General features: G+C 48.9%; 1 protein-coding gene across 1 annotated transcript; it reads left to right on the top strand.

Moving 5' to 3' along the window:
* Positions 1 to 484: 484 nt before the first annotated feature.
* Positions 485 to 27,872, top strand: FAM131B (family with sequence similarity 131 member B). Its single transcript, XM_037387794.1, has 7 exons — positions 485 to 773; positions 21,107 to 21,216; positions 22,669 to 22,704; positions 25,231 to 25,324; positions 25,951 to 26,148; positions 26,464 to 26,607; positions 27,027 to 27,872. The coding sequence occupies exons 1-7, from the start codon at positions 746 to 748 to the stop codon at positions 27,563 to 27,565; spliced, it is 1,149 nt and encodes a 382-aa protein (XP_037243691.1). The 5' UTR covers positions 485 to 745; the 3' UTR covers positions 27,566 to 27,872.
* Positions 27,873 to 27,908: the final 36 nt, after the last annotated feature.

Genomic DNA, 27,908 nt, shown 5'->3' on the forward strand with positions numbered 1-27,908 from the left:
GGAAACCGCCGGCTGCTGCATCCCCGCCCGGCCGCCTCCGTCCCCACCGCCCGCATCCCCGCCCGGCCTCCCGCATCCCCGCGCCCCTTCCTCCGGGGCCCCTCCCGGCTCCCCCCGCCGCTCACCTGCGCCAGCCCCCGCCCCGCTCCGCTCCCCGGCGGCCGGGAGGGCTCCGCGCCGCCCCGCATCGCGCCCGCCCGCCGCCGCCCCGGTCCGCGCTCCCCGAGGGCGGGCGGCCCGGCCCGGGTTGGCACGGCTCGGCTCGGCCCGGCCGGGCACGCCTCAGCCCGGCTAGGATCGGCCTGGCCCGCCTCGGTACGCGGCACGGCACGGCACGGTCCGGCTCGGCTCGGCTCGGCACGGCACGGCACGGCACGGCCCGGCCCCCCGGGCCGCGGAGAGCGGCAGCCAATGGGAGCGGCGCTGCCAGCCCAATCCGAGGCCGCCCCCCGCCGGCAGCCGCCGAGGCGGGGGCGGGCGCGGGGGCCCGGGGAGGCAGGGCCGCGGCCGCGGAGCCGCAGGGGAGCGGGACAAAGCGCGGCGGCGGGGGCAGGTGAGACCCGGCCCGCGGGTCCCCTCCCGCTTGCGCCGCCCCGGCGGCGGCACCCCGCGCCCGCACCTGGCCATGACCCAGCCCGGCGGCTGCCGCTGAGGGGACCGGCTGCAAGCCGCCCGCCGCGTTGCCTCCCTCCGCCTCCTCCGCGCTGCCGAGGCCGCTGCCTCCCCCCGGAGCCCCGCCGGAGTGATGGGCTGCATCGGGTCCCGCACCGTGGGTAAGGCGTTGGCACGGGAGGATGCTCGGGCGGCCGCGGCCCCCGCCCCGGGTACTGGCACGACGGCCACCGGCACGGAGGGTGGCGGGTCGTCCCCCGCCGCCCCCTCACGGCCGGCCCCGGGCCCGACCAGCGCCATTAGCTGAGCGCCACCGTCGCCCACCCCCCGCCGTCCCGGCCCCCGCGGCGGGGCGGGCGGCCGCCGGCCTGGGTGTTGGCAGCGGGGCCGGGGCACGCCCGTGGCCGGGCACGGCGGTGCTCGCGGGGGAAGGTCGCGGGCGGTGGATGAGCGCGGAGCGGAGCGCGGGCGGTGGGTGCGGGGCGTGCCGCCGGCAGCGGGAGCGGAGCGTGCGGCCGGCGGCTGCGTCCTTCGCCCGGCGGCGGTTCGTTGTTGCCCGGGGCTGCCCGAGCCGCACGTCCGGCTCCCGTCCCCGCCGTTAGCATCCCTGGGGGCCAGCCCGGATCCCCTCACTCCCCAGAGCCGCTGCGAGGGGACGCGGTGGAAGGAATCGCAGCTTCCCGCTGGGCCACGCACATTTCACAGCGGAGGATCCCGGGCCGCTGGGCTGTGTAACCCAGCTCCCCCCTCCCACACACATGCGGTACCGAGAGATATCCCTTGGTCCCTAAGTGCGGGTCTCGACAGGCAAAGCCAGCATCCCGTGGCACACTTTCCTCCCCACAGGAAAATTCCTCTATGCAAAACACATGCACGGACATCAGTTACGTGGGGATGTGTCATTCAAGCCACTCAAAAAGGCCTCCGAGAGAAAACCATGGCTCGTAGGGCACGGTGCTCTCTGAGCCCTTCCACAAGGCACATAGGCACTGTGACGTCTGTGGGCAAGGCGGCTGAACTACCTCCCCGAAACAAACCCGAGGGGCTGTGTCAAAGCCCGGTGCGGGTGACGCTCCTTGGCTGGAGGGGCAGACCCTTTGTGAGCACTTCCAGGGAACCGTCGACTCCTGCAGCAGCAAACTTTACGCTGCAGACTCCAGTTGCCACTTTGGGATTTATTCCCACATCTAGCCTGTGTCTCTTGCCAGTCTCAAACATCCTCATGACCTAAGAAATCTCTTATGTCTTCTGTAACATCCACATGGCAAAGATCACTGCAGTGTTTTCCTTCAAGATTCTTTGGGCTCACCTGGATCTGTCTCTGTAGCATATCAAAGCATGTATTGCCTCCTGCCTCTGCCTTTCCCATATCCTCCACACCCACATGCTGCCAAGGGCATTATTATCTTGTCAGCTGGCAAATTGTCTATACCCCTTTTATCGATGTGTGTTTAAACTAGCAGCATCAATTCTTGGTCCCTCTTCCCACAATGCTGAGCAGATAAAGAACAGGCGCACACCTGGTAAGATCCACTCCCCACTCCAGGATGTGGTGGAGCTGTCGTACTTACCCACACAGGTATTTGTTCCTGGGCATGGCAGCATTCTTATGATCTGTGACCTGGAATCTGTGTTTCAAAAAAGCCTTGTGTAACCTGAGCTATTGCAATTACTGTTCTTGTGTATATATATATCTGTCTGTATGGGAATACTGTATTTATATATCTTTATAAATGTCATATGGATATGTGGGCACAGTTGAAAATACAAAAGAGCATCTATGCATTAAAATGTTAGAATAGCGATAATTGAAAATTCGTTTTGTCTGTAGATTGCATTCCCTAAATACAGGCCTTAATGGTACAGGTACTGGACTTTCCATACTGTAGTGACTTTTGGGTTATGCAATATGTGCTCCTTCTAGATGGTGAGACCACAGTGGGCGTTAGGGACCTATTTATGTAGTTAATGGAGGAATTTTTCTTGATCTCGTATTATGAAGGTGCGTGTTAAGGGGCATTGCGCATCCGTGATTCTGATCTTTATGGGAGTCAGATATGAAAGCAGTAATAGTGACTGATGCTTTGTGTGAAAGTGGTACTGCTTCAGTGGGGACTTCATCTGTTTCAAGCCCTAGAGGTTGGACTGGGTGATGGTGGGATCCTTGAGTTTTACTTGGACTCCCCCACCTATGGAGGTTTGTCAGGGTGATTCTTACTTGGCAGCTTAGGTTTTTCACTCCAGCCTTGCTGGAGTTATTGGGAGGATCCTTCGGACCCGTTTTGAGGGATGAGTGCCTTTAAGTGTTAGGTTTGGGCTTTGAGGATGTGTTTGGAAACTAACAGCCTAGCACAAGTAGAGCTTTGTGTTCTTGCTGTATAGCACACCTGGTTAGATTTTTGCAGGATCAGTTCAACAGACGGGCTCTGTGTTGCCTTTCCAAGACCAGGTAGGTCCTAGAGATAGGAGGGTGGTGCAGTTGTATTGGTTTTACCTTGGAATTTTCAAGTGGCAGATTTTGAACTCAGAACTTGGGAGGTTTTAATTAGTGATAGAAAGCTTGTAATCAGTCACATTTAGTTTATTCACCACACAAGGGCCAGTGCAGGATTGTGCCCTGAGCTTGCTCCGGGCCTTTTTCCATTCCAGTTTTAAGCAAGCCACATGATTTCTCCATCTCCCGCAGGGACATTTTACTATGGTCTAGTTAGATGTCATAGTTTGCACATGTTTAGTGATGTGCAACTTCACATTTTCTTTCCTAAATATGAGCTTTCTGGTTATTTCTCCCCGGGGAAAAGTAATTGAGAGGGTCATAGCAGAGCAGCTCCGTATGCGTAAAATTGAAGTAAGAGTCATATAACATCTTTCAGTCTTATAGAGGACATCAGAAATCACAATGGCAACGATCAGATTAGGATCTCCTAGGGTATGAAAAAAGCAGAAAGGTGATCTTAAAAGGTGAAACTGATACCCAGTTGCCTTCTCCACAGGTGTACCCACTCACGCCTCAATGCCATACATGTGCTGTGCGTGCAATGGTATGGTAGCAGTTGCACAGTGAGCACTGCAGCTGGCTCCAGCCTCTGGTCGGAGCTACACATCAGCTCAGTGTATCAGTGATAGTTAGCCCATCGTAGTTCTTAGGGAGCTGCCGAGTGACTCTCGTCCTACCTGGGACTCAACTTCAGTGAACGTGAGGGAGGTTTTTGCTGAGGCTGCTGGACAGCTAAGGTTGCAAAATCCAGCTGGGAACTTGTAGATATTTGAGTGCCAACTAAATGCAAAGATCAGCTTGATTACTGTCAGTAGCTGAGTTAGCCAAATGTAAGATTTCAGGCCTGCATAGGTGCTTGAATGCATTGGAAGTGCACCTTTGACCACAGCTTAGACATCTCCTAATAGTTCTAGCTGTTCTAACTAGTGTGGCAGGATCTCTCTTAATTCCTTGAATGGATTAAAATGGATAGAAAGCTCAAGGTTGCTCTGGTTTTTCTGGTGATGCCTCTGATTTCTCTCTTGTCTTTGCACAGAAGCCTGCAGCAAATATGTTTTGTGAAGTGACATTAAATGGTGGAAATATATTCCAAGAAATTAAAAACTGGTAATACTTTTGGAGTGTGGGGGAAGAGAAACTAGAGGTGCTTGCACTGAGTATCAGGAAAAGCTTTTTGACCACGAGGAACGTCAGGCTTTGGAAGGGGTTTCCCACAGAGGCTGTGCAGTGTCCATTCTTTGAAGTTTTCAAGACCAGACTGGATAAAACCCTGAGCAACCTGGTCTAGCCACATAGCTGACTCTGCTCTGAGCAGGAGCTCAGACCTCAAGAGGTACCTTCCAGCCTGAATTATCCTGTGATCCTATGCTCAGGATCTAAAGCCTGGAGTGGTTGCCTTTCCGAGTCAGGTTAGACCTGTTACTTTGGTCCTGTTCTGTCAGAGGACCCCAGGTCTTTTACATGTCCTTAGTATGCTCTTGTACCTTTCCCCACCACCACCTCCCTGTGACTCCTGAGGGTACCGTGTGCCACAGGCTGCCTCCCCACGGCAGCCCCACTGTCAGCTGAAGTCCTCCCCATGCTTTTTTGGTCTGGTAATTTTGCAAGAGACAGCTGAAGTGATTTAGCTCAGGCACAGTGTCAGTCACCTGCCGTGCAGGATGCCAAAGGCAGTGCTCTTCGCTTCGCAGCCCCTGGCTCAGACCTGGCTTGCCAGTGCCCGTAGCTGGGGTGCTGGGCTCCCCTCCACCAAGGAGCCGTCAGCGTGCTGTCGGAGGGAGGAGTACATCCTCTCTGTGTTGCTTTCTCAATGTGTGCACCATACTAAGTCTAAACAAATGGCTCATAGCATCCATGGTGGGAGAAATAGAGCCAGAGACCAGCCCCCCGCTAATCCAGGCCTTTTAGATTCCGCAGGGTGGGATCAGGACCGGAGACTGGCAGCAGGGGGGCAGGCAGCAGGGGCTGTCGGTGAACATGCCCTTCATTTTCCTCCTTACTTGTTTCCCCATGGATCTGAAGGTGTGTGGAGTGAGATCTGGCATGGAAAGGATAGCCTTCACGCTTGGTCTGAAAAAGTGAGATGCCCAGTCTGCACCCATACGCCCTCTCGGGGGGCCGGTGTCCCCCTCCTCCTCCTCCACCTTTGACACAGAAGCAAGTCGGTGAAAGAAGGAAAGAGAGGGAGAAGCCTCGAAGAGGACAGGGTCATGCAGGAGGAAGCTGAGTCGTGACATTAGGGCTGTATCCACTTTCTGGGGGTCACACAGGTGGGAGGCCAGGGAGCACAGATCCCTGTGCAGAACCCGCCACCACCAGGCGCCGTGCTGAGGGAGTATGGGGACACCTGGCAGGGCACCGGGTACCCCCTTCCTCTCTCACCTCGGGGGGGGGCACATGCAGCAGAGGGACAAAGGGACGCCCCTCCCTCTGGATCAGACTGCCTGGTGCTTGGTCTGGCTCCATTACTGCTACTTCTTCCCAGGCTGGCCTCTCTTTCGAGCCATTCTCAAAAAACTCAAGAGCTGTGGGGTAAGAACTTACTTCTGCCGGTCGGGATCCGAGCAGAGACCGTCTCCCAAGCCCAGCAGCCGGCTGTGGTGAGGCATGTGCAAAGTGACAATGTCAGAGACCCCCCTCTGTCTTGCCAGGGTTACCGAAATAGGTTGGTGGTCTCGAAGTTGTAGGGAGAGGGCTAAGGAACAGCACAGTCGCGTAAGCCTGGCTTTGTAAGGAATCCGTACTAGAAGACGTGGGGAAGGGTATCAGCAGTGTTCATGGTTATGCGAGAAATTACAAAGTAGCTGATGGAAAAATGGAAGTAATGAGTAATATTTCATTGATGTGATTGAGCTGGGAGTCTGACTTCTGTAGACTGATGTTCATAGAAGCAGAAAAAGTGAACTAATCAATAAATATTTTAGGCCTGTTTTCTTGGGGGGGAAGTAGGAGAAAAAGAGTTTTCAGCTCATTTTATAAGGACATGCTCTCCAGCAGCAAGCAGTCGTGATTTTAGACTGATACTTAACAACAGCCAGTTCAAGATTACTTGCCCTCAAGTATTTTTAAGCAGTGGGATAAAAAGTTAAAGCTTTGTGTTTCAGTAAATCTTGAAATAGTGAGGAAGATCTGGAAGTGAAAAGCTGGGGCTCTATCCCAACTTAACCTCGTTACTTGGTTTTGTCAGTCTGATAAAATTCCTGATAAAATATCAGAAGAACATATGCCAGTCAGAGTGGGTATATGCAAAACAGGTCCTGCCAAGCTAACTTCAGTTCACAACTTTTATGGGACTCCCTGCAGCCAAATACTTCTGTGATAGAAGTGCCTTTGCCTACAGTCATGGGAATTGATCTAGAATACTATATTTGTAAAAGATAAAACCACTAATTGGTTAGCAACCAACTTAGTACCACATGATTCTTTGTCTAACATATGAATAAGGTACATTTTGAGGGCATCAACATTCAATAGATAGCAAAACAGTAACAAAGAATCGTTGCTGAAAAGCTTCTGTTTCTTGTGTGATCCCACATTTCTCAATACAGTTGTCAGTACCATCTGATTTTAACATATTGCTCAAAATCCTGAGGGAAATCTAAAATGCTGATAAACTTGGTAGAATCTACAAAGACTGGAAGAACTGCTAAAAATGAAAATACAAATGAAAAGGATAAATCACTGGTATGCAACAATCTGAGTCATTTGGGGTACTGAATCTTGACAGACAGCGTGTTTCAGTCTATCCAAAGGTAAGGTCATGTACCTTACGACAGGGTGTGAGCAGCATTTACAGGACCAGGGCTCTGTGCTAGAAAGCAGTCACACTGCAAAGGCTTATAGATATCTGAGCAGAGGATCGGTAGGTCAACAGCTACTATTGTGGTGCTGCAGCCGAAGAAGCTGAAGTGGCTCTTTGATCTGTTAAGAGCTGAATATTGAACAGGAGGGGAGAAGGTTATATTTTCTCTGCGTTTGGCACCTGTGAAAAAATTATTTTTCATCTGCTTTGCCTAATTCTTTCATTATCACTTCGAGAAGTACTGCAAAGCTGAGGAACGGCCAGAAAATAAACATGGAACCGTGAATGAAAACTTCCAGAAGTGACTTGATGACAATCTCTAGGTGTTTGAGTGAAGAAAAATACCCTCAAAACCATCTGACTCTTCAACCTGGCAGAAAACAGTTAAGATGTGATGGAAGGAATGCAGATACATTCAGATTGGAAATGAGGCAAAAAAATCAAATGGTAAAAATACTTAACTATTGGAAATAATTTACTAAGAGTTATATTGAGTCCTCTGTCATCTGAATGCATAAAAACTAAGATTAAAAAAATAATCTAGTTCAAGCACAGCAACAGAAAGTATAATTAACAAAGGGGATACTTTTAGCGTCTCTTATTTTAATGAGGTCAGATTAGATGATCAGGATGTTTCTCTGTGAGTTTCAGACGCAAGTTCTCCAGTCTGGGAGCAGACTAGAATTTTAAAGAAAAGATGGTTTCTGTATCCTGGGAAGATGTGGCTGTACCCACAGATGCTCATCAGACATGGCTTATGGGAGAAGTTTCAGTGCAAAATATCTTGACTAAACTGGAGAAAATAGCTTGCTGATCCAAATGGCTGGCATGTGGATTGACATTCCCCATGGGAAAAACTGCTGTAGGGATGACACGCCTGACAGTTTCGGGTGGCTGACCAGGATGGTGGCAGGAGTCTGTGATGGCCAGAGGAAGATCAAGGAGGCTGTGAAGGTGGGGAACGCAGTGGCAGCAGGGACTTGGTTAACCCTATGGGGAGGCTGGCACGTTAAATGTTTACTTTGGGAGCCGTTCATTGCCTTGTGCAGTGATCAGGAGGCCTTAGTGCATGATGTTACTCCTGAAGAGGCTTCAGGGGACTCAGAGACCATAGCAGACACACCCCCCCCCCCCCCATCCCCAACCTCAACAAAAACCAAAGAAAAATTGTGTATCTGTTCCTTCTAGAGGAAGCTGTGGAATTTTATCCTGTGGAACTTTTCCTTGTTGGGTATGCAACAGAAGATCAGCTTCAATTCAAAGCCTCAGTAAATGAGGTTGTAGAGCAGGCAGGCAGACACGTAACAAGTCATCAGACGGTATTCATGCAAGACTTCTGGAGAAATCTGAGGCTGAATGAGCTGAAGAGCTGATTAGGATTTGTGACACCTTCCAATTACTTTGGTATGAGAAGGTTGGAAGGTAGCTAATTGTGGTGCTAGTTTTTAAAATTATTTTGAGATCTGGCAAACTGTAGGCTAGATATGCCTAGCAGCAGTCTAATAAACTTTAAAGAACAGAATTAATGCATGCATGGACAAATGAGGAAGCACCGACGCTACTGTTGTTAAGGATATCATGCCTTGTAAGTCATAGAAGGGACAAAGGAGACCCAGTGGCGGTGGTCTACTTGGATTTGCAAAGCACCCCTGTAAAGGTCACCTGCCTCGGGCTGTTCAAGACATGAATCTGCTGTTGAATCAAAGGGAAGCGCCTGAAATTATTAAGTGGCTGGGTAAAGACGACAAACAAGGATTAGATGAAATGGATGGTTTTCACAGGAATGTTTTTTTCAGGTTTGTGTGTATCCATGAATGATATGAAAAAGGGGGGTAAATAATGAGGTAGCAAAGTATGATAATGACAGTCATCATTTGGGGGAGCAAATGAAGAGCTGTATGCAGAGCTTTGCAAAAGGATCTCACAATATCAAATGACTAGGTGTTAAAATTATGGGTGAAATTTGATGTAGATAAATGTAAAATGATGCACACAGGCAAAGCAATTCTAGTGTTACATTTGCAGCAATGGAGGTTTCGAGTTTACTATTTCCATGCAAGAGCAAGATCTTGGGGTTATAATGAGTAGCTTAATTCTCAGTAAAAATTCCAATCAAATGTTAGTAATTAGGAAGAGAATAGAGAATAAAATGAGAAACAGCATTATACTGTGCAGAAATCCATACTCTGCCATTGTTTTGAATGTGATGTATTGCCCTTGATTGTCCATTCCTGTTTCAGAAAGGACATAATTGAACTGGAAGAGATTCAGAAAAGGGCAGCAAAGACAATCAAAAGTATGGTATGGCTTATGTGTGAGGAGCCATTTAAATAGACAGGGATTTCTCAAGTATGGAAAAGAGATAATTAGGGGAAGTTATGACGGATATCTATAAAATAATGAATTTCCTCTGTGATATGAGCAGCATGGAGAAAATAAGGAGGGAAGACTTTCATTATCTGTTTCAAAACAAAATCTATACATCAAATGGAACTAGCAAGTGGCAAGTTTCGAACAGACAAAAGCCAGCACTTCTTCATACAATGCAGAGTTAAGCTGCAGAACTCCTTGACGCAGGATTCTGTGGGTACTAAAATATTTTTTTTGGTTTAAAAAGTGAACAGATGAATAGAAGAAAACTCCTTTAAAGATGACTAAATACAGAGGCGACATCTCTGTCTCAGGAACTACTTGAGGTGTAAATCGTGGCAGGCTAGGACAAGTATTCTGGGAAAATATCACTACTGTTTCCCCTATTCTTATACACTTTCTTAGACATGAACTCCCACTTTGGGGACAAGCTGATATCCATCCCAAACAAGTACTAAATACCTACTTTCCCACCTCCCCCCCAAAGAAGAAGAGAGTGAAGAAAAGAAACCAGGGAGAAAAAAAGACAAGTCACTGAGATGGTGGTGGGGTGGTGGGTGGAGGAGAAGGAAAAAATAAGAAAAGAGAGCAGAGTGAAGACTAAGGCTAAACCCAGGAAAATAAGGCACCAGAGAGAAACAGCGAGCAGAACACCCCTGCATTTCCATGGTGTCCAGGGGCTGGTAGATGCTGCCCAGTGATGCCCTGCCCAGAACAAGGGAACAGAAATAGTACTGCTGGTTGCTGGTACCTTGGGTTTTCCTCCTCCTGGAGCTGGAGGTGGCCAGCTTGGGGAGAAATGGGGAAGTTGATGAGGAGGGTGCAGAATTTAGTAGATCTTGGGATGGAAACTGTACAAGTGAAGATGTGAGAAGTGCAGCCAGAATCTTGATAACAAGCTCTGGAGGAGCCAGGAGACTGGCAGGCTTGATGTACGGAGGCACCAGTCTCACTCCCATTGCGTAAGAAACGTGAGTCGGGGAGTCCCGTGAGCAAACTTGGGCCTTCTGCTTGATGGAGGATTTTTCCAGCTGATGTTCCTCATGGTCCATGGAATTAGCTTGGAGTAGAAACCGGCCACCAGGATACCTTGTCCTCTCCTGATGAGTGGTCCTACAACCATGTGTTGTAATTGGGTGTAAGGGGGAGGAGGTCGAGCAGTTGACACATGGATATGCAGAGGTGTTTTCAAGGGAGCTCATGGCATTGCTCAGGGCTTACTGAGGTCATTTGTGATTTTGACAGGTCATGGAGAGGTATCTCCATGGAGCCAGGTGTTGGGGGGGACTACCCTCCTGTGGGACTCACCTGAGGTAGGAGATGGGGGTATAATGTGAGTGTTCTATGCTGTACACCAGGCAAACAGCATGGGGTTGGCCAGACTCACTGGCTGTAGACCCAGGGGTCCCCAGTTTTAGTGATGCTGCAGTGATGAGGTTTCTGCCTGCGCTTGGGGGTGAGTTCTGTACAGCTGGGGCTCAACAGGGAGACTCCCCCTTGTCGGTCATCGTGAGGGACTTGATTACTCCAGAGAGCTTCTAGGTTCTGAGGAGAGGCTTGTAAAACACCAGTAGTTCAAGGCAGTCTTGCAAGAGACCTCTTGTGTCACTGGTGTAGAATGATAGACCTCTCAGAGGTGGTGGGGGAAGGCACAATCCGGGCTGGACTGTCTGAACCAGAAGAGACCATCCAGAGTCCAGGACTTTCTCTTGGAGGCTGGTCAGTCTTGTCAAAGACAGGGGCCATCCTCCCACTGGCCAAGGATCTCAAATTCAGTGCTGACCGCAGCGACCAAAGGTGCAGAGATGGGTGGACTGTTCTGAAGTCTCATGGCTTGGCCCTTCCCAGAGGAAGATGGCAATGATCTCATTCTTCCTCGCCAGCTGAGGCCAGCCCTGCCCTCTTGGCTGTCTTTGAGGGTCCAGCCATGGCTTGAAGTGGCCCTCTCTGGGGGTGTGGAGGAGTTCTGTCTTCTCTCAAGGGATGTGAGATGTTTGGCCCACTAGTGTGCTCTCCATCTGCCCACAAGACAAGGGTTTGGGTCTCCAAAGGAGATGCATGGAGGAAGGAGGCAGGAGAGGTAACAATTTTTCCCTTTTCCTCCCAGTGTGGTGTCCCCCAGGTGAGGTGGGCAACTGCTTGTGTTGTGACCACTTCCATCCTTCACTGTTTGGAGGACTGATGACCCCGGGCTAGAAAGCAGTCAATTCAGAAGTGTCCCAGGCCCAGCAAGGGAAGCCCTGATTATCCCTTGAGGAACTGTGGATATACAAGAAGATTCCTGATGTTGAATGATAAAGGACTCTGCAGCACAGAGAGCTGCATCCTGCCCCACCGTCTGGCTGGGATCTCATGGGCTGAGGTAGTTGTCCTCTGCAGCCATACAGCTGGGAAATACCAGCTTCTTCAGGGCAAACAAGGGCATGATAATGAGGAGAGCAGCAGTGGAAAGAAGAGGGGTGAGACAGAAGTTTGTGTCACCTCTACACCCAGCACCTGGAGGGGCTTGAGGAGAATGAAGAGCCCCTCACCAAGAGCCTTTTACCCTTTGCCTCCCATGGAGTACCTTGTGTTGTCTGGAAGAAAACCTACCATGACTTGGAGGCCATTGCCATGCCCTAGGGCATCACTGCCTCTGGAGACTCCCACGCTTTGTGTTTGGAGGAGGGGGGCGGCAGTCTCAGTGCCTCCTGGCTGGCACTGACTATTGCTGCTGTTCCTGAGCCAGATGCTTGATGGGGACTGTGCCCAGGTGCGATGGCTGCGGTGGAGAAGGATGTAGCCATCTGGTTGTATGTACTCTGGGGCTGCCAGAGTGACACCCCACAGCTGAGGGGGGACAGGTTAGCAGAGTGGAGCCTGGAACTGCTGGGCTGCCACTGCCCCCAGGTGCTGGTGCTTCCTGCAGGCTCTTGTTCTGCTTCTCCCTCTGAATGGTAGTGAGCCCAAAGGCGCAGCCATGGAGTCTTGCCTTGGCCTGTGGACACCACCCTGGCAGTGGTGCTGCCCACCCTGCGGAGAGGGGCCAAGGGCATCCCTGGGATGAGAAAGGGGTGTTGGGATCTGCTGGTTGAGGAGTATTCGGGATGGTTCTTCTTCCCCACTGGTAGAGATGAAGCTGTGGGACGTTGATGTCACAACTCCAGGTATTCTTATGCTCTAGGACAGTGCCCATGTGACATGCTGGCCACAGAGATTAAAATTTAAATACATATGGAGAGCAACTGCTGCATATTACTTCTGTAATGTTGGCTGTAGGCCAGGAAAAAAAGGCTGCTACCTTGGTTCACATTGCTGTCGTCATCATACTGGCTATGCTGACCATGGCCCCTGGGGACACATTCTCTGCACTTCAGAGAAGCAGCGAAGAATGAGGATAAACCCGTCCCGCTGTTTCTGCTGGCTGATGCTTGTTCTGCAGATGAGACAGGGCTTTGAGATTTTTTTTATAAATTGTGTTAATTGGATGTGTTTTGTTTTGCGGTACCTCCTTAGCTTAAATGCTCAGAGCAGAGCTGCCCGTGTCTGATGTTGGGCGCTCTGCTCAGCTTCTTTTGGTGGCAAGGGCACGCTCCGCAGTAGCCTTTAGTATTGGTTTGAAAATGTTACCAGTCAAGAAGAAAAATGTTGGTGTTGGAGCTTTGTTCATTAATTCTATTTCCTAAGCAGCTCTAAAAAGGGACCTACCTTCAGAAAGACGCAGAATGGTCTGGAAAAAAATGTAGAGTACCCAAATCCAAAGGAAAGACCTGGTGAACTGCCCTTCTGATTCCTAATCTTACAGACATCTCAGAGCTGTAGGCGTTTTCATTGTTGATCAGAGATTTCAGACATCTCTCTTTTGTGGCGACCAAGACATTTCTGTGCCTGGATGAGCACCAGCCTGCTCAGCCCTCTCCATCCAGGAAAACAGACTTTTTTCTATTCGCCTTCCACAGGTGGTTCTGTTGGTAGGTGCCAACAGCAGCTCCTTTCTGTGTTTCCTTACGCAGTACAAGCTGGAATACTTACACAGCTATGTGAGTGACTCAGGTTGGTGGACTTCGCAGCTTTACCCGGGAGGATTTCAGTGCTTCCATCTGATGTTCACCTCAGAGACAGTTCTCCTGGTAGAGGTTCATTCCTTTCCTTGATATTGGCCTCTTGGCTGGCTTTGGCTCTGTAAAGTGTGCAGGCAGGGAGGTGTTTCTGTGGAGATGCTATCCGTCCATCAGTCCTTCCCTGGAGCTTCAGCTGCTTCCATTTCCACCACATTTGGCAGGACACAATGATGTTGTGTTTGACAAAGATACTACACTCCCACAAGTATCATGAAAATTGATATTAGGGAAAGAACAATTTAAAGACTGATCATAATTACTGCAATTACAATTGTTGTTTTCTTTTCAGGGAAAAGAAAGGAATGGAAAAGAATAATTGAACCATTTACTCTAAATATTGGTCTTTACCAACATTAATATTGGCTACCAATACCGAATGATAATGTTCCTACTCCCTGCTGGAAAGTAAAACTTGAGAACCAGAAGAAAGTTTGCTAACAGTGGATAATAGTGGTGCTGCGAATTCACTGTTTAATTAATATGTTTCTTCTCACATTAATTGGCATGGCACATCAGAAAGCAATCAACACAAATACATGTTTGGCGGATGGTGTACATCTTCACCAGCGTTATGTCACAAAGGAAAAAGCAGAATTTAAGACTCTAAAACTGTGTTTGTCTTCTTAGTGTGGAACAAATTAGAGAAGACAAATTAGAGATGATGGCTAGCATCCAGCCCAAAAGTTACAACAAAATAGATTACTAGAGGCTTCTGCATAGATGTAGATGCCTGATTCAAGCATGTATCTTGTTAAATGAACAAAATACAGGCACAGATACCAAATATAATGTCAACAAATACACAGTGGTAATAGGAATTGAGAAAAATGTCAAGAGGAAGCCCAAGGAGAATGGACTTGTTTAGCTTAAGTAATTCAAAACAAGGCAGATTTCTGATGATCACAGAAATGCAAAGAAAATTAAAATATGTCCAACAAAGAAATTCTGTGTTTCCATGATAAAGTATATGGCAAAATAAATGAGCTACTGAAACAGGAAAAAAATAGTAACATTAAATCAGCAAGGTGGGGTACAGACATCCAGATGGCTTCTTGGATTTTCCCAGTGCATTCATCAAAACGGTCATTATTTCTTGGCAATATTCCATATTGCTTGGGAATGCTTAGTACACACATTTTCTAATAACTGAGAGTCCAAAGTTACAGTGCTCAACAAACAAAACCCCTCAAAACAACAACAAAAAAAAATGCAGGGAAAAGGGTATTCTCTTTCCTCCATCTTTTTTCCTCTTGAAGTGTTTTTCATCTTTATTATTTAGAAAGGCCTGACTTAAAAATGAGTCTTGGGTTTTACCTCAACAGTATTGTAACAGAAAGAGGGATGATATTTTTCCCTCAGAGGTGTAGAAGACTTCAGTTGGAACATCACTTCAGTTGTGATGGAGACATCTTTTTCTGATGAGTGTTTGTCAGAGGTTTTTTTTTATGAAATTTGTGTTAAAAATACAAAGCAACCATGATCTGCAGTGTGGCTTAATGTATTTATGTATTTCAGCTGCTTGAGTTTTATCTCATTGCTTGATGTAATTAGCTTCCTACTTGTTCTTCAGTCATCTACTGAGTCTTCCAGAGCAAGGATAAATTTGGTGATGTTAAAAAAACTCCAAAACAAATATTTATTTTTTTTTAAATCAAGAAATCTTAAAAAAGTTCAATGGAAACAAAACCCCTTTATGTCCCTTCTATGGACACCATACAGAAATGATGACAAGGAAATGAGACACCCAGCTATCTTTCAACTTTCGTCGTCTCCTTTCAGAACATTTCAATGAGGAATTCAGTAGCACATGTTTGTCAAAATCCCATTTTAAAACCAGCTTTGTGACCTACTCGTGTTTTAGAATGCTTATCCGCTTTGTATGGAGCGGAGCAAATACTGTTCTGTAAGAGGTGACTGATGACAGAGTTACAAATGGAATAGTCACGATGATTAACAGAAGCTGGAATTGAAGATGGATAAGAGAAAACAAATCATATGGGAGAAGAAACATACCATTACCAAAGCAAAACGCCGTACTAATTCAGGGGAGAAAGAGGCTGGATGAGAACAATGCTACAACATAACGTACTGCTTTCCATTTCTTTTTCCCCACTTCACCGTCCGTACTTTCTTCTGATTTTCTGTGTTTCTTTCCTTTCGTCTGTCAGAGCAGAACTTGATGTTCCCTGCCTGCGGATTGCCGTTGCCCTGGCTGTTTCTAGCAGAGGAGAGAAGCCCACTGACCCGCGCCCAGCTTCCAGGGATGGGCAGTAACAGCGCCCCAGGGCCAGGGCCACTCGGAACCCAGAGAGCTGCTTCTCAGCCGCAGCGTGTGATGTTGTAACTCTTCAGCAGATAGTACTGCATTTAAAAGCATTTAACAGATATTAAAGAGTTATTTTCTCGCAGTGTATTTCTTTCTTAGCATCTGCAAAACTGTTTAGACTAAGAATTGTCAGTAATTATGCAGTCTTTATGACTGTCGTGCATGCAAGAGCACATATTGCTCACTCTTTTGCCTTGTCTACATAGATGAGATATTGCAACTGGAGAAAAACAGTAATAAGTACATTTTTATCAGCCTTTAGTTCTACTATTATGGAACAGGTGTGGACTTTGAGACAAATAATTGATGTTAATGTCCTTCAACCATTTGATGCCCCATCTGCCAGAATGACGTGAATATTTTCCACAGACTAACGCTTGGTGGGAGCTGCCAGTGGGCCAGCAGGAGTGAGAGCAGAGGCTGGCGGTCACTTGCCAGCCTTTGGGGCTGTCACATCTCGTGTGCTGAGAGCCAGCACCACGGGGCTGGTCTCTCTCTTTGGTGGGGGGGTCTCGGCAGCGCCTTGGCCGAGCGGGGCTGCAGCCTGCTTTGCTCCGTGTGCCAGGGTGGCGTGCAGCGGGGCCGCAGCACCGTGTTCAGAAACAGTGGAGAGCACAGCAAAAAGACCTGGGGTAAATGGAGATGAAGCAATGCACGACACTGCTACCTGCACTAATGGCTGCTGCGCAGCTGCCTTCTGCGCTGGAGAGGTGGCATCTCCCCGGCATCACTGTCTGGATGGGCTCTGTGGCCGGAGTGCCCCAGCCCTTCCCTGCTAGCGTGGAGGGAAGGAGCAGGGGCTGCCCCTGCAGGGAGAGGCTCCTGCTCTGCTCTTAGCTCCAGTTTTATTGTCCCGCCAAGCTCTGTTGATCCCTCGGCTCACCCCGATCACCTTCACTCCGTCCTGTACCTGCCCTCTCTAGATGTGCTCTGCTGGCAGTGCTCCTTCCTCCTCCCCTTTACCCCTTCCCTGTTCAAGGGAGACCCGATACAGAGGTATTTGATTCTAAGCCACAGCCAAATCTTACAGGTGACAGCCCTGGACCAACAGTTGGATATTTCTAGCCCTAGCAGGTTTGCTTGGACCCCAAATCCAAGAGGTCTCGGGCCACGCTAGGAGCCGGCAGCTCAGCAGGGCGCCCACCACAGCTCTGCCCTGCTCGCTCCATCCAGCGCCCCCAGAGCTCCTCTGGCTTTGCCCAGCTCACATTGCTGGTGCCATGGGGCAGCGCTGGCAGCTGCAGCTTTACAGAGCAAAACTGAAATAAAAGAAACTCCTGTCAAATGGGGGTGGGGTGGGGGTGGGGAAGATAGTCAAAAGTTGGTGTCCTGGTGTTGGCTGGGACGGTGATTTCCTCCCCAGCAGCTGGTGCGGTGCCGTGCTTTGGGCTCGGCTGAGAGCGGTGCTGGCAGCCCGCGGCTGGTTGCGGCTGTGGCTCAGTGGTGGTTATACCAACTCAAGGACTTCTCAGCTCCTCAGGCCCTGCCAGCCAGCAGGCTGGGGGCACAAGAAGCTGCGGGGGGCACAGCCAGGGCTGACCCCAGCTGGCCAGAGGGATATTCCATACCATAGAGCGCCATGCTCAGTATATGAACTGGGGGGGGGGTTGGTGTGGGCTGGTGGATCACTGCTTGGGGACCGGCTGGGCACCGCTCAGCAATTGTCAGCATCAGTGTTGAGAATTCTATTGGGCGTCACTTGGGTTTTTTCCCCTTTCCCTTTGGATTTTATTTCTCCCAACTTCTCTCTCCTTTTCATTATAATTGCTATTGTTTCTATTTTTGTTGTTATTATTATTTCATTTTACTTAAATTATTAAATTGTTCTTATCTCATCCCTTGACTTTTACCCTCTTCCCAATCCTCACCCCCATACTGCTGTGGGGGGAGCAAGCAAGCAGCTGTGTGGTGCTTAGTTGCCGTCTGGGGTTAAACCACGACGGCTGGGTAGAAGGTAGAGGTGCCTGGGCTTTATGCAGGATAAAGGAAGCGTTTGCTCAGGGTGGGCTAGCTGAGCGGTACTCCCTGGCCAGAGGGAGCGGGGTTCCCATCCAGGCTGGCCCTGACAGGATGGGATGCCGAGGCTGGGGAGCAGTGATGTCCCCGGACCTGCTGGGAGACACTGGTGCACTCCCCTGGGCACCCTGATGTGCAGGGCTGGATCTGGCAGCACAACGGAGGTGAGGCTGCTGCAGGCACAGCCGGTGTTCCTGGTGTGCAAACACATAAACACACATGCACACGTGCATACATGCCAGTCACACAGATCAGCACAGATGGACTCAGCACTCACATAAACAGCACCAACAGCCTCATCCTGCTCCTGCCACTGGTTGAGTGTGATGGAGATCCACCACGTGCAGCATGGATCCCTCCTGCCCCAGGGCTACCCAGCAGCTGCCCCCAGATCCCAGTCTCCTGGGCTGTTGGCACACGGATGTAGCAGCCTCCGGAGCCACAGCCATGCTGCAGTTGCTGGTGCGGACCCCTCGCTCACAGATACCCCCCTCCCCAGCTCTATGACAACTGGCTGGGACTCCCCAAGCCCTCTGGTAGCCAGCTCCCGCAGCCTCACCCCGAGCACGCACCCAGCACCCAGAGCACTTTGCCTTCGTTCTGGCTGCGATCGCACGTTCGTTCACATGCCCTCACTCACGCCAGTTCATTTCACCTGGTTTGTCCAGTTCCTGGCGCTTGGACCTCTGTCATGAAACACATGCACCCAGAATAAAGCTTCCTTCATGCCAGAAAATGGTTAGAAATGGAATGTAACAGGAGGACAGGGCAGACTGCACAACCAAGGGCAGGGCATGGCCAGACAGCTGTACCCATCAGCAGCCCATTTACATCCTACCAGCCCCTTTTATCCCTTTATCGATTTTGTCACATCTGTTTCTCCCCAAACCACCTAGATCCCTCCCTTTCCCTGCCATTGTTCTTCCCCTAAACATCACATGAATCTAATGCAATCCCCAGATGCTCCTTTCCTGCATCCCATGAAGGGTCCCATACCCCTGGGCAGCCACCAACCACCATCCTTGGTTATGGAGCTGCTTCTGAAAGCCTCTCCCTCTGACTGATCTTGACAGGCTTCCCTGGACCCTGGGGTTGTGGCTCTCCAGGGACAGCCCTAAGGTGCCCAGACAGGGTATCCCTTCTTGTGAGCCCATAGTTTGGGTTCCCACCTGCTACTGTACCGCTGGGTGTTTGGAGATCGTCCTTTGGTGGGTTGGTGGTCCCTGTGCTGGGAAGCAGCCTGGCAGGGTGCCCTTGGGGCTCCCCCTCCTAATGTCATCTCCTGGAGCTCCTTGGTGGACACACAACCCAGCTTTTGCCACACAACCTAAAATTACACCCTGCAAAGGGGGGTGCCTGCAGACAGGAGCCAAGTGATCTGACCAGAATTTAATGCAAATTCAGCTCTACACTTACAGCTCAGGAGCTGATTGTGGTTGGTAGTAATCACAAGTAGAAATAAATAACTAAACTCAGTAAAGCCAAATGTACACACGTGGCTGTCAAGCAAATGAGTCAAGAAGACCATGAGCTTGGAAGGTGGCCCTCATGGTGCTTGTCATAGCCACAGCCTGCCCCCTCCCAAGCCTGGCTGTGTCTGACCTCCATAGCACACAGTGCAGGAATCTCCTTTTTATTTTAAGTTCCCTGCAAGTCAGAGAACAGCAGCTTTACTCAGCTTAGTCAAAGGCATATGGGGGATGCTATTAAAGCACTTGGTTCTGATTATCCTGATGAACAGAAACATGCTTCAGGTGTGAAGGGGAGGATATGCCTTGGCTCTTTCAGAAAGGGAGATCTTGCGCAGCAGAAAGCTGTGGGATGTGAAGGTGTGGTAGAGTGCAACTCAAATAGAGATTGCTTTTCTGGTGGTTTTCATCTCACCATGTTTACATTTTTAAGGGACCAAATTACTTTTTTGCGTTTTGAATTCTAGCTGAGGGGTGCCTCAGGCTTCCCACCTGTAAGTGCCTAGGTAGCTCCTGCAGCCTGTGCAGGGTGGAGTACAGCATCTCTTGCCTGGTAGAAGATTCCTACCGGGGAAGCGCAGTGGTGAGCCAGTGTCAACGTGCCAGAGCTGCTAGAACGAGCAAGCGGGGTTGCATATGTCTCTGAAGGAGAAATTTGCTATAAAGAGTAAATAAAAAGCTAAAAGCCAATGAAAATAGAACCATTCACATTCAATGGCATGTGCTGCAAATAGACTAGATATTGCTGAATTGATCCCAGGAACAGATGATCATTTCAGGAGCTGTATTTCTTGCCAGGTTCTAAAAGGCTCAGGTTCAAACACAGTACAATCTTTTCTCCGTGACATGGGAGCAAATAGCTTGCAGCAGAGTTTGAGGGTGGGATGAAGGCTGCAGGCACAGTGCGTCGCTGGCTGGGCAGAGCGGCCCTGGGTGCGTGGCCAGCTGTTTAACGGGTGCTGCTTTGTGTTTAGCCTCACTTTTATTGCAATTTGATCTTATTTAATGATATCATTATTTATCTTTATTCATTCAATATTATAATTTCTATTTTATGTCGTTAATATTTAATTTTACTTGATCCTTTAAGTTGTATTAAAATGCATCTAAAATCAAAGGGCACAGGCTCTGCTTTTGTGCAGGGGACTGTCCTGGAGAGCTGTGCAAAGTGCACCCTGGCCTGAGGGGACAATGGCTGGATGTTGGGATCTGCTGTGAGGTTGCGCCACAATGGGTTAATGTCAAGGGGAGTCACAAGCAACTAGTTTTAGTTGTACATATATTACTGTGTATGCTTTTATGTCCACATTTTGAAGAACTGAAAAATTTGAGATGTCTTTTAAAGAGGCAGATTTATTAAGAGGACTGGAAAGATGCTGTATGGTAAGAAACCTAAAGATCTCACTCTGTTTAGTTTGTCAAGAAGAAAAGCAAGTGTATGTCTAACTTTCCTGAAATGTAATGGCAGGTATTAAAAGGGTCTTTAATCTTGCTGAGAACGGCAAAGCAAGGGCAGCAGCAGCTCTAAGTTGATGTCAGACCGATTCAAATTATAAAGGAGAAATGCCTTTTAAAGTGATGATGGTTTAATATTGGAACAGGATATCAAAAGAATTGGTTCTTTCTCAGTCACACATCATGACTAGATGCTTTTTTTGTCTGGGGAGCTGTCATTTAGCCAAGCATACATTATGCCTGAGAAAAACTCAAATGACTGGTCTTAATATGGAGAAAAGTGTGTGAAATATAATAGCTGATAATGTGCAAGTGGTCTGATTAAAATTGGAAGGTCTGATTGAAGGCTTTTGTGGCCTTAAACTCAGCAATTCTCCTGTGTGCTGAGCTGAGTTGGCTTGAGACTGCTAGGACAAGTTGTGGTAACGTTCAAAAGCCTGACTAGATGTGTTCCCACAGGAAACGAGGTGATTGCAGTGGACTGGAAAGGACTGAAAGATGTGGACCAAATCAATATGGACAGCACCAGTTCACTGCACGGCAGCAGCTTCCATCGACCTTCCACCGAGGTGAGTGCCTGTCCCAGAGCCACTTACCCAGGGGGATCAGAAAGTTTCAGTTCTGCCCAGAAAATGGGTGTTGTGCATCCCTGAGGCATCAGCCGGGAGGGGACCGGAGTGCCGGTGCACACCTGAGGGGCAGAGCTTCAGAGCTTTGTGTCTGTGCAGTCTGGCTTGCACTGAGCAGAGTTGAATCATTCCTTCGAAATATCCACAGTGAGTAAGATTTTGCAAATGAAAGTGCTTTTAACCACTCATGACTGGAATGGCACAGAACATGGGAAAAAATGTGGCAGTTCTGACAAGCGTGTAGATCTGCATGCCTTGAATAATGGATTCATTGAAATGTCCGGCAGCATGTCTGTCCTGTCTTCTGCAGCACAGCCATAAAATCTTTTGAAGAAACACATTTGTCTCCATTTTGGTCTTTAGGGATGCATTCATTAGGAACTCACTGCCGATTGATTTACCATGCAGTATCTCGAGGGCTGGTTCGTTTGCTGTTCTGAATTATTGTGGCTTCTGCAATCTTAGATACCTGCATTTTCAGCTATGTAAGGTTCAGGGTATGCAGTCACAAGTAATAAAAAGATCACAGATCTTTTAAACACATAATATTTGAGGAATCACAAATAATGCTCACAAATTACCCAACAACATCCCATTTGCAAAACCTTACAAAATGCTAATGTATAGGTATTTTAATTTCCTTATTATACCTTGTTGGCTTGGAACATAACTTCAAGAGACTTGGAGGTTCATGGAATCCTGGCAGAAATTGTGGGGCCTGACCTTGTATGGAAAATGCATTTTAAATCAAATGTGGATCTGAAAGTCAATGAGCGTACGCTATGCCTCAGTGAACATTTTGGTTTATGTGAGTGGATCCCATAGGTGTAAGTGATTCATCTAAATTTCCCTGGATGTCCGCATCCCCCAAACCATGATGCTGTGACCTGAGTCCTGGTGGCTGAAGGAAAGGCACTGGGAGCTGGTGCTGTAGTGGCCAGTGTGGGAAACTGCTCTAGCTTGTGAGAGGAAAGTGGGTCAGAATGGACAAACTGAAAAGCTACAAGAGGAAATAATTTCAACAGAAAATAATTTTGTAACTGGCTGTATTATACTCAAAATACATAGGTGGTGTAGCTCCTCCTTCTGTTTGCCTCCAAGCCATGCAGCACCTGCGCAGGGGTGCCAGCCCTGCGCCCTGTAGCAAGGGACCTCTAAGGGAAGGTGCTTGCTTCTCTCTGGCTCCCTGTGTCATCCTGTTGGGTACCTGCAGGCACCGTGATACCTACAGACGCCAGAACCAACAGCAGGGAATGAAACCAACTTGAAAGACACAACTCTTTTTTCACATAATCAGATAAGGTAGTGGCTGTTGATTGTGGCGATGGAGATGCAGGGCTGTTTGCAGCCTGTTTGTTGCACTAACACGATCTCGTTCCTTGCTTTCTTTAGCAAACACGGACGGATTTCTCCTGGGATGGTATCAATGTGAGTATGCTCCACACCACTGTTCAAATTTCTAGTCATAGGAAGACCAGGATTTGTCTGCCAGTGGGTGCAGTGGATACCAGAATGGAAACGTGACTGGAAGCCTTTACTGCCACTGAAATTCTGGGACTTGTCTACAATTCAGGGGATGGTGATGAATTTTCGTTTGCCTCTGGGTCTTTTGCTGTCTGGCAGGTATTTAGATCTGCAGGTGGCTATTAAATTGTCATTGTCCTCTTTGGGACAAATGCATGTCACTTCATGTGTTCTACTTTTGAGGTTTCTATTTTTTGAGATATCACTGCTAGGTAAAAGAGGTGTCTGTCCAGCATGTTTAAAAAATCAGTATTCTTTGATTAGAGCATCATTTGATCTTCTCCAGAAGTCTGAGAGAAATGTATCCCTTCTTTGCCGTTACATACAGAAGTAAAAGAATCCTTAATGTCCCCTGGAGGAGATGGTTGGCACCAGTTTACTTTAGTTAGCAAGTGAAAGAAGAAACAAACAAACATTTTAATAACATGTGTTCCTTTTGCTCTTAATACTGACGCCATGAAAAAATATGGTTTTCTTTCTTTCTTTTTCACTAATGCAAAACTAGGATCCTGAAAAGGAAATAATGCATATTGGTGCTACCAAACTTTTTTTTCTCTCTGGAGGCTTAAAAAATGTGTTCACATAAATCAGTTTGATAGTTCTGTACACTTGGAAAGGCAGGATTAGATGCTCTGCTTTTGGTAGTATAAGTATTTTCAAATTCCAGATACTTTCAAAACTTTTCAATGGCTGTAATTTTCTGGTTCTCTGTGGTTTGAAAGCTCTTGGGATGCTGAATATCAAGGGGACTTACATTTTTAACTATCCCTCTCCCTACTGACATCTTTCATTGTGGCACTGGCAGCTTGGGATCTTTTGCCTTGGCTCAGTTAAAGAAACAACTTGTGCAGGAAAGTAACGGTGCATGCAGCGACCACGTGGAAGAAATATGTCACTTTTTCCTCACTGCACCTCTGTCTAGCTGAAAGCCAGATACACAAGGTCATGTTTCCTTCAAGATAGTAGAAGACAGTTTCCTTACTTGCAGTTTCCCATTTTCCAACCCATTCTGAATCCATGGAGCTCTTCCACAATGCAGCTCTTCCTCTTTCTCGGTGTAGTTCCATAGATCTTTGGTATCAAAGCAGGCTCATGAATGCCCTTCCTGTCCCGTTCACTCCTGCCCTCCTGCCATTGCTCTGCAGCCTTGGGGCGGTGGAGGTTCCCTGCCGTTCCCCCGGGGCGGCTCACCGCGCAGCCCCCGGGCTGGCTGGAAAGGACCCGGTGGGCACTGGGCGGCCAGAGGCTGGTGGGGCGCAGGTGGGGTTCTGCAGCCAGCTTCGTCACCAACGGCGAGGCACCGTGGGGCAAGGGCTGCCTTCTCACTTTTCACTGTTCTTCCCCTGCTTTCTGAGTTCTCCAGCTCACACGTTACTCACACATTCCTCGCTCCAAAGCTACAGGGTGCCTGAGCTGCTGCATTTTCACTCCACTTCCAGGCAAACTCGTCTCTCACATTTTGGCAGCTGACCGGGGTTTATGTGCAGTTCACGCTCTTTACAAAGCCTGCCTTTGCCTCCAACTATTTGAGTACCCAGTTATGCTCCGCTTACCTTTTGTGAGGTTTGTGCCTATGACCAAATGCTTGCTTCATGTCAGGATTTGAAATTTTCAGTGTCACAGTCACTACTTTTCAGTATCTTTGTGTTTGAAACATGCTGGACTTGACTGAAATCAAAAGGTTGAAAATGGAGAGCAGAAGCAATGCTTGTTTAGCCCTTGTGAAAACCAAGTCCCATATGCAGTGCCTGGCCTCTCTGAAGAAGCCTGATGGATTAATCTTGAGGGACTGTGGTTTATGATGATGTTTGGGAGTGCTGCCCCTCCCAATAATTCCCTCTCCTTGTTGTTCAGGGACTGAGGATGAACAGAGAGAAAAGGGTAAAGGAAATTAGGCAGAACTGTAGACCTCATTTCTTTACGGGTAGTTGTAGGTACTTGAAACAGAGCACATCACTGTTACAGTCACTTTTCATTTTACTGAGATCATATGAGAAGAGATGGAAACCAAAAATAACATATAAAAATTAATATCTGTAGTATGATGCACATATGATGCGCTACTGTATCCCATTGTCAGGTCCCCACTGTAAGCTCCCTGAATTGCCCTCCAGCCATGTCCTGCATCTCTAACAAAGAGCTGGAACAGTGCAGCACATCAGCGGAGGGTGGGTAGCAGCCAAAGGAGGCTCCTCGCAGCCTGATTCTGCCTCTCTCACTGACCTTGCCTCACTCGGTCCCAATGCTGTGCAGTATTCGGTCCTGGTTAAATAGCCTCTAATTTCTTCTTCCCTTCTTTTGCTCTTTTTCTTGTTGCTTGCTTCTGCTCCTCATCTTCCCCCTGCCTTCTGGAATCCTTATACTGATTGCTCACTTCACTTCCTTTTCTCCTCCCTGTATATCATTTCTTCATATTCTCTCTCTTTTCAGCTCTCCATGGAAGATACGACCTCCATCCTCCCCAAGCTGAAACGCAACTCCAATGCTTATGGGATTGGGGCTTTGGCTAAATCATCTTTCTCTGGTGAGGTCCTCAAAATTTGGGTTTATCCCTGGCAGCTTCTCTCCACAGGCCTTTGTGCCTCTTCCCATGCCTCTCTGTTGCTCCCCCAAGTGCTCCTTTCTGACTCTTGCCTTCCTGAGGCCATAGAGGAGTCTTCACCACCATGGCTCCAGATACAAAATCTCTGCTGTTGCCCTTTCAAAGAACACATTTGCCTTACTCCCGTTGGCTTCTTACCATGCACCCCTGCTCAGACATCTTCCGTTGCTTCCCCCCAAGCAGTCTGGGTTTAACCCCATTTTCTGTTTCTAAGTTTGTTCATTCCAGGCTTCATCCCTCTGCCCAACTCTGTCCTAAATGGATTCTAGGCAAGGAAGGAAATGGTCTTTCATATCTAAGGTTTCCCTTTCCCGCCCTTCTGAGAGCCAGTCCAAGGAAAGATGGAGAAACTCTCCTGAAGAGTGATAGAGTGAAGGGTGGGAGACACAACGCCCCCCCCCCCCCACCCGCCCCCTCCACCACCCTGGCCTGAGCCCGGTCAGGAAAGGAGGGCAGAAGCTCCACTTCCAAGAGAGGCAATGAGCTTGGCAGACCCCCCTGGAGCTGTGTAATAGCCCCTTCTTGTTTTCTGATGTCTGGCCCCTTAGGGATATCTCGCAGCATGAAGGACCATGTCACGAAGCCGACGGCGATGGGCCAAGGCCGCGTGGCTCACATGATTGAGTGGCAAGGCTGGGGCAAGGGTAACAGCCAGCAGCAGCAGCACACGCATGAGACGGCGCGCAAAGATGCTGACGCCTACTCAGACCTGAGTGATGGTGAAAAGGAGGCGCGGTTCCTCGCAGGTAGTGCTGGCTTTCTGGCACGTGCATTGGATTGGTGGGGGTGTCCCAGGGCACAACCCCTGAGAGACCAAAGTGCAGGAACCTGGAAGACTCTGGAGAGGCTGTGGGTGGTTCAGATGGCCGACAAAGAGGGAGACTGTGCTTGGAGTATGACCAATGGAATGCAAAGTGAAGAGAGTGAGGCCTGGTGGGGGGTGGGTGATGCTGAGATGGAGTGAGTGGGACAGTGTGACCAAGAGATGATGTTAAAGAGGGTGGTGAAAAGTGGAGGCTTTCACACATCCCTGCTCCATCTTGTCGTCTCCTTTGGCACAGGAGTAATGGAGCAATTTGCCATTTCCGAGGCAACTCTCATGGCCTGGTCCTCCATGGATGGTGAGGACGTGAGTGTGAATTCAAACCAGGAGAACCCAGCAGGCCACTACTCTGAGAACTACCAGGAGCTGATGGAGAGCCAAGGTGAGCTCCAGTGCCTCTTCCTAATCTTGAAACATCCCTTTTCTGCTCTTGTTGTCATGTTTCTTTCCCCCTGCCCTGTTTTATTCTGTAGCCTCAGGTTTTGGGATTGGGATCTAGCAGAGACATCACCTATTTGTGGAGCTGCCCAAGGAATCTAACCGTAACAGGGAGGCTCCAAAGCCCAGTTCCTTTGCCTTTTTTTGGTCATGGCTGTGGAAAACCACCAGCTCTTGCAGTCAGCTGTGGGTATAATAGAGTTCTTCTGCCTGCTGCCTAGAAATGCCTTTTCTTTTCACCCTGCTCCCCTCTAAAGGGTTTGTCTACCCTGCACAGTGCAGTGCCTCGCATAGGCTGCCCGAATGAGCCGGCTTGGCCTCAAGAGAGCCTGACCGTGTGTTGTTTCCCTCCTTTGCTTGCAGAGCATATTGCCCAGACGCAGTATGATAGCTGGCCTCATTCCTACGTCTCGCAGGGCATGTATTGCTTAGGTTCATCCGACGCCTGGGAGACCAGTGACCAGTCCCTCATTGCTTCCCCAGCAACTGGCTCCTACTTAGGCCAGAATTTTGATGAGTCCCAGACGAACCTTCAGGAAAGCATTTTGATTCAGAGCAGCCTTCTCCAGCACCAACAGCTGCAGCAACAGCGGCAGGAGCAGAACTTCCTCCAGAGCACGGGGCTGGTCCATGTGTGGCCCCTGCAGACTGCTCAGGGAGGGGCCGAGTCCAGCACATACATGGAGGACCACATTGAGGATGAAGGGAACCCACGGCTGGAGAAGGCTCCTCTCCTAAACAAGAAGCCCTCTCCAGAGGAGGATGACGCGGTGTGCCGGGACCTGGAATCACTGTCTCCTCGAGAGGAGATGGAACATGCTGCACTGAGCCGCAAAGTCTCAGATGTTACTTCCTCTGGGGTGCAGTCCTTTGATGAGGAAGAGGGAGAAACAAACAACTGATGCTTTCAGTGAAGTTCTTATCACTGCTGAACAAAGAGAGGGGTAGCAAGGAATGAAATTACAGGGATTCTTCTCTCCAGCTCCCCATACTCCTAAGCAGACACACCTTCCGTTCCTGACATTGAATTATTTTTTTAAACAAGAGGAAAATCTCAGTGACTGACACATGAAGACCTCTTCCTCCCCTCGACCATGGGCACACATGTTTGATTTTCATTGGTCTGGGCAACACATGAGGTGCTTGTAGAGATCTGGATTGGTAAATTGTTTCTAAATCTATTTAATACAAAGTCTTGGCTGTGGATACAAACTCTTCTCGTACTGGGGCTGTGGCTGATGAGAC

This window comes from Falco rusticolus, chromosome 5 (genome assembly GCF_015220075.1).
Source record: "Falco rusticolus isolate bFalRus1 chromosome 5, bFalRus1.pri, whole genome shotgun sequence".
NCBI lineage: Eukaryota > Metazoa > Chordata > Aves > Falconiformes > Falconidae > Falco > Falco rusticolus.

Excerpts from the sequence above, each read along its gene's own strand:
- FAM131B (XM_037387794.1), top strand. The coding sequence starts at position 746 with ATGGGCTGCATCGGGTCCCGCACCGTGG. Across the intron at positions 22,705-25,230 it reads TCTCCTGGGATGGTATCAAT|CTCTCCATGGAAGATACGAC; the intron begins GTGAGTATGCTC and ends CTCTCTTTTCAG. Across the intron at positions 26,149-26,463 it reads GGAGGCGCGGTTCCTCGCAG|GAGTAATGGAGCAATTTGCC; the intron begins GTAGTGCTGGCT and ends CCTTTGGCACAG.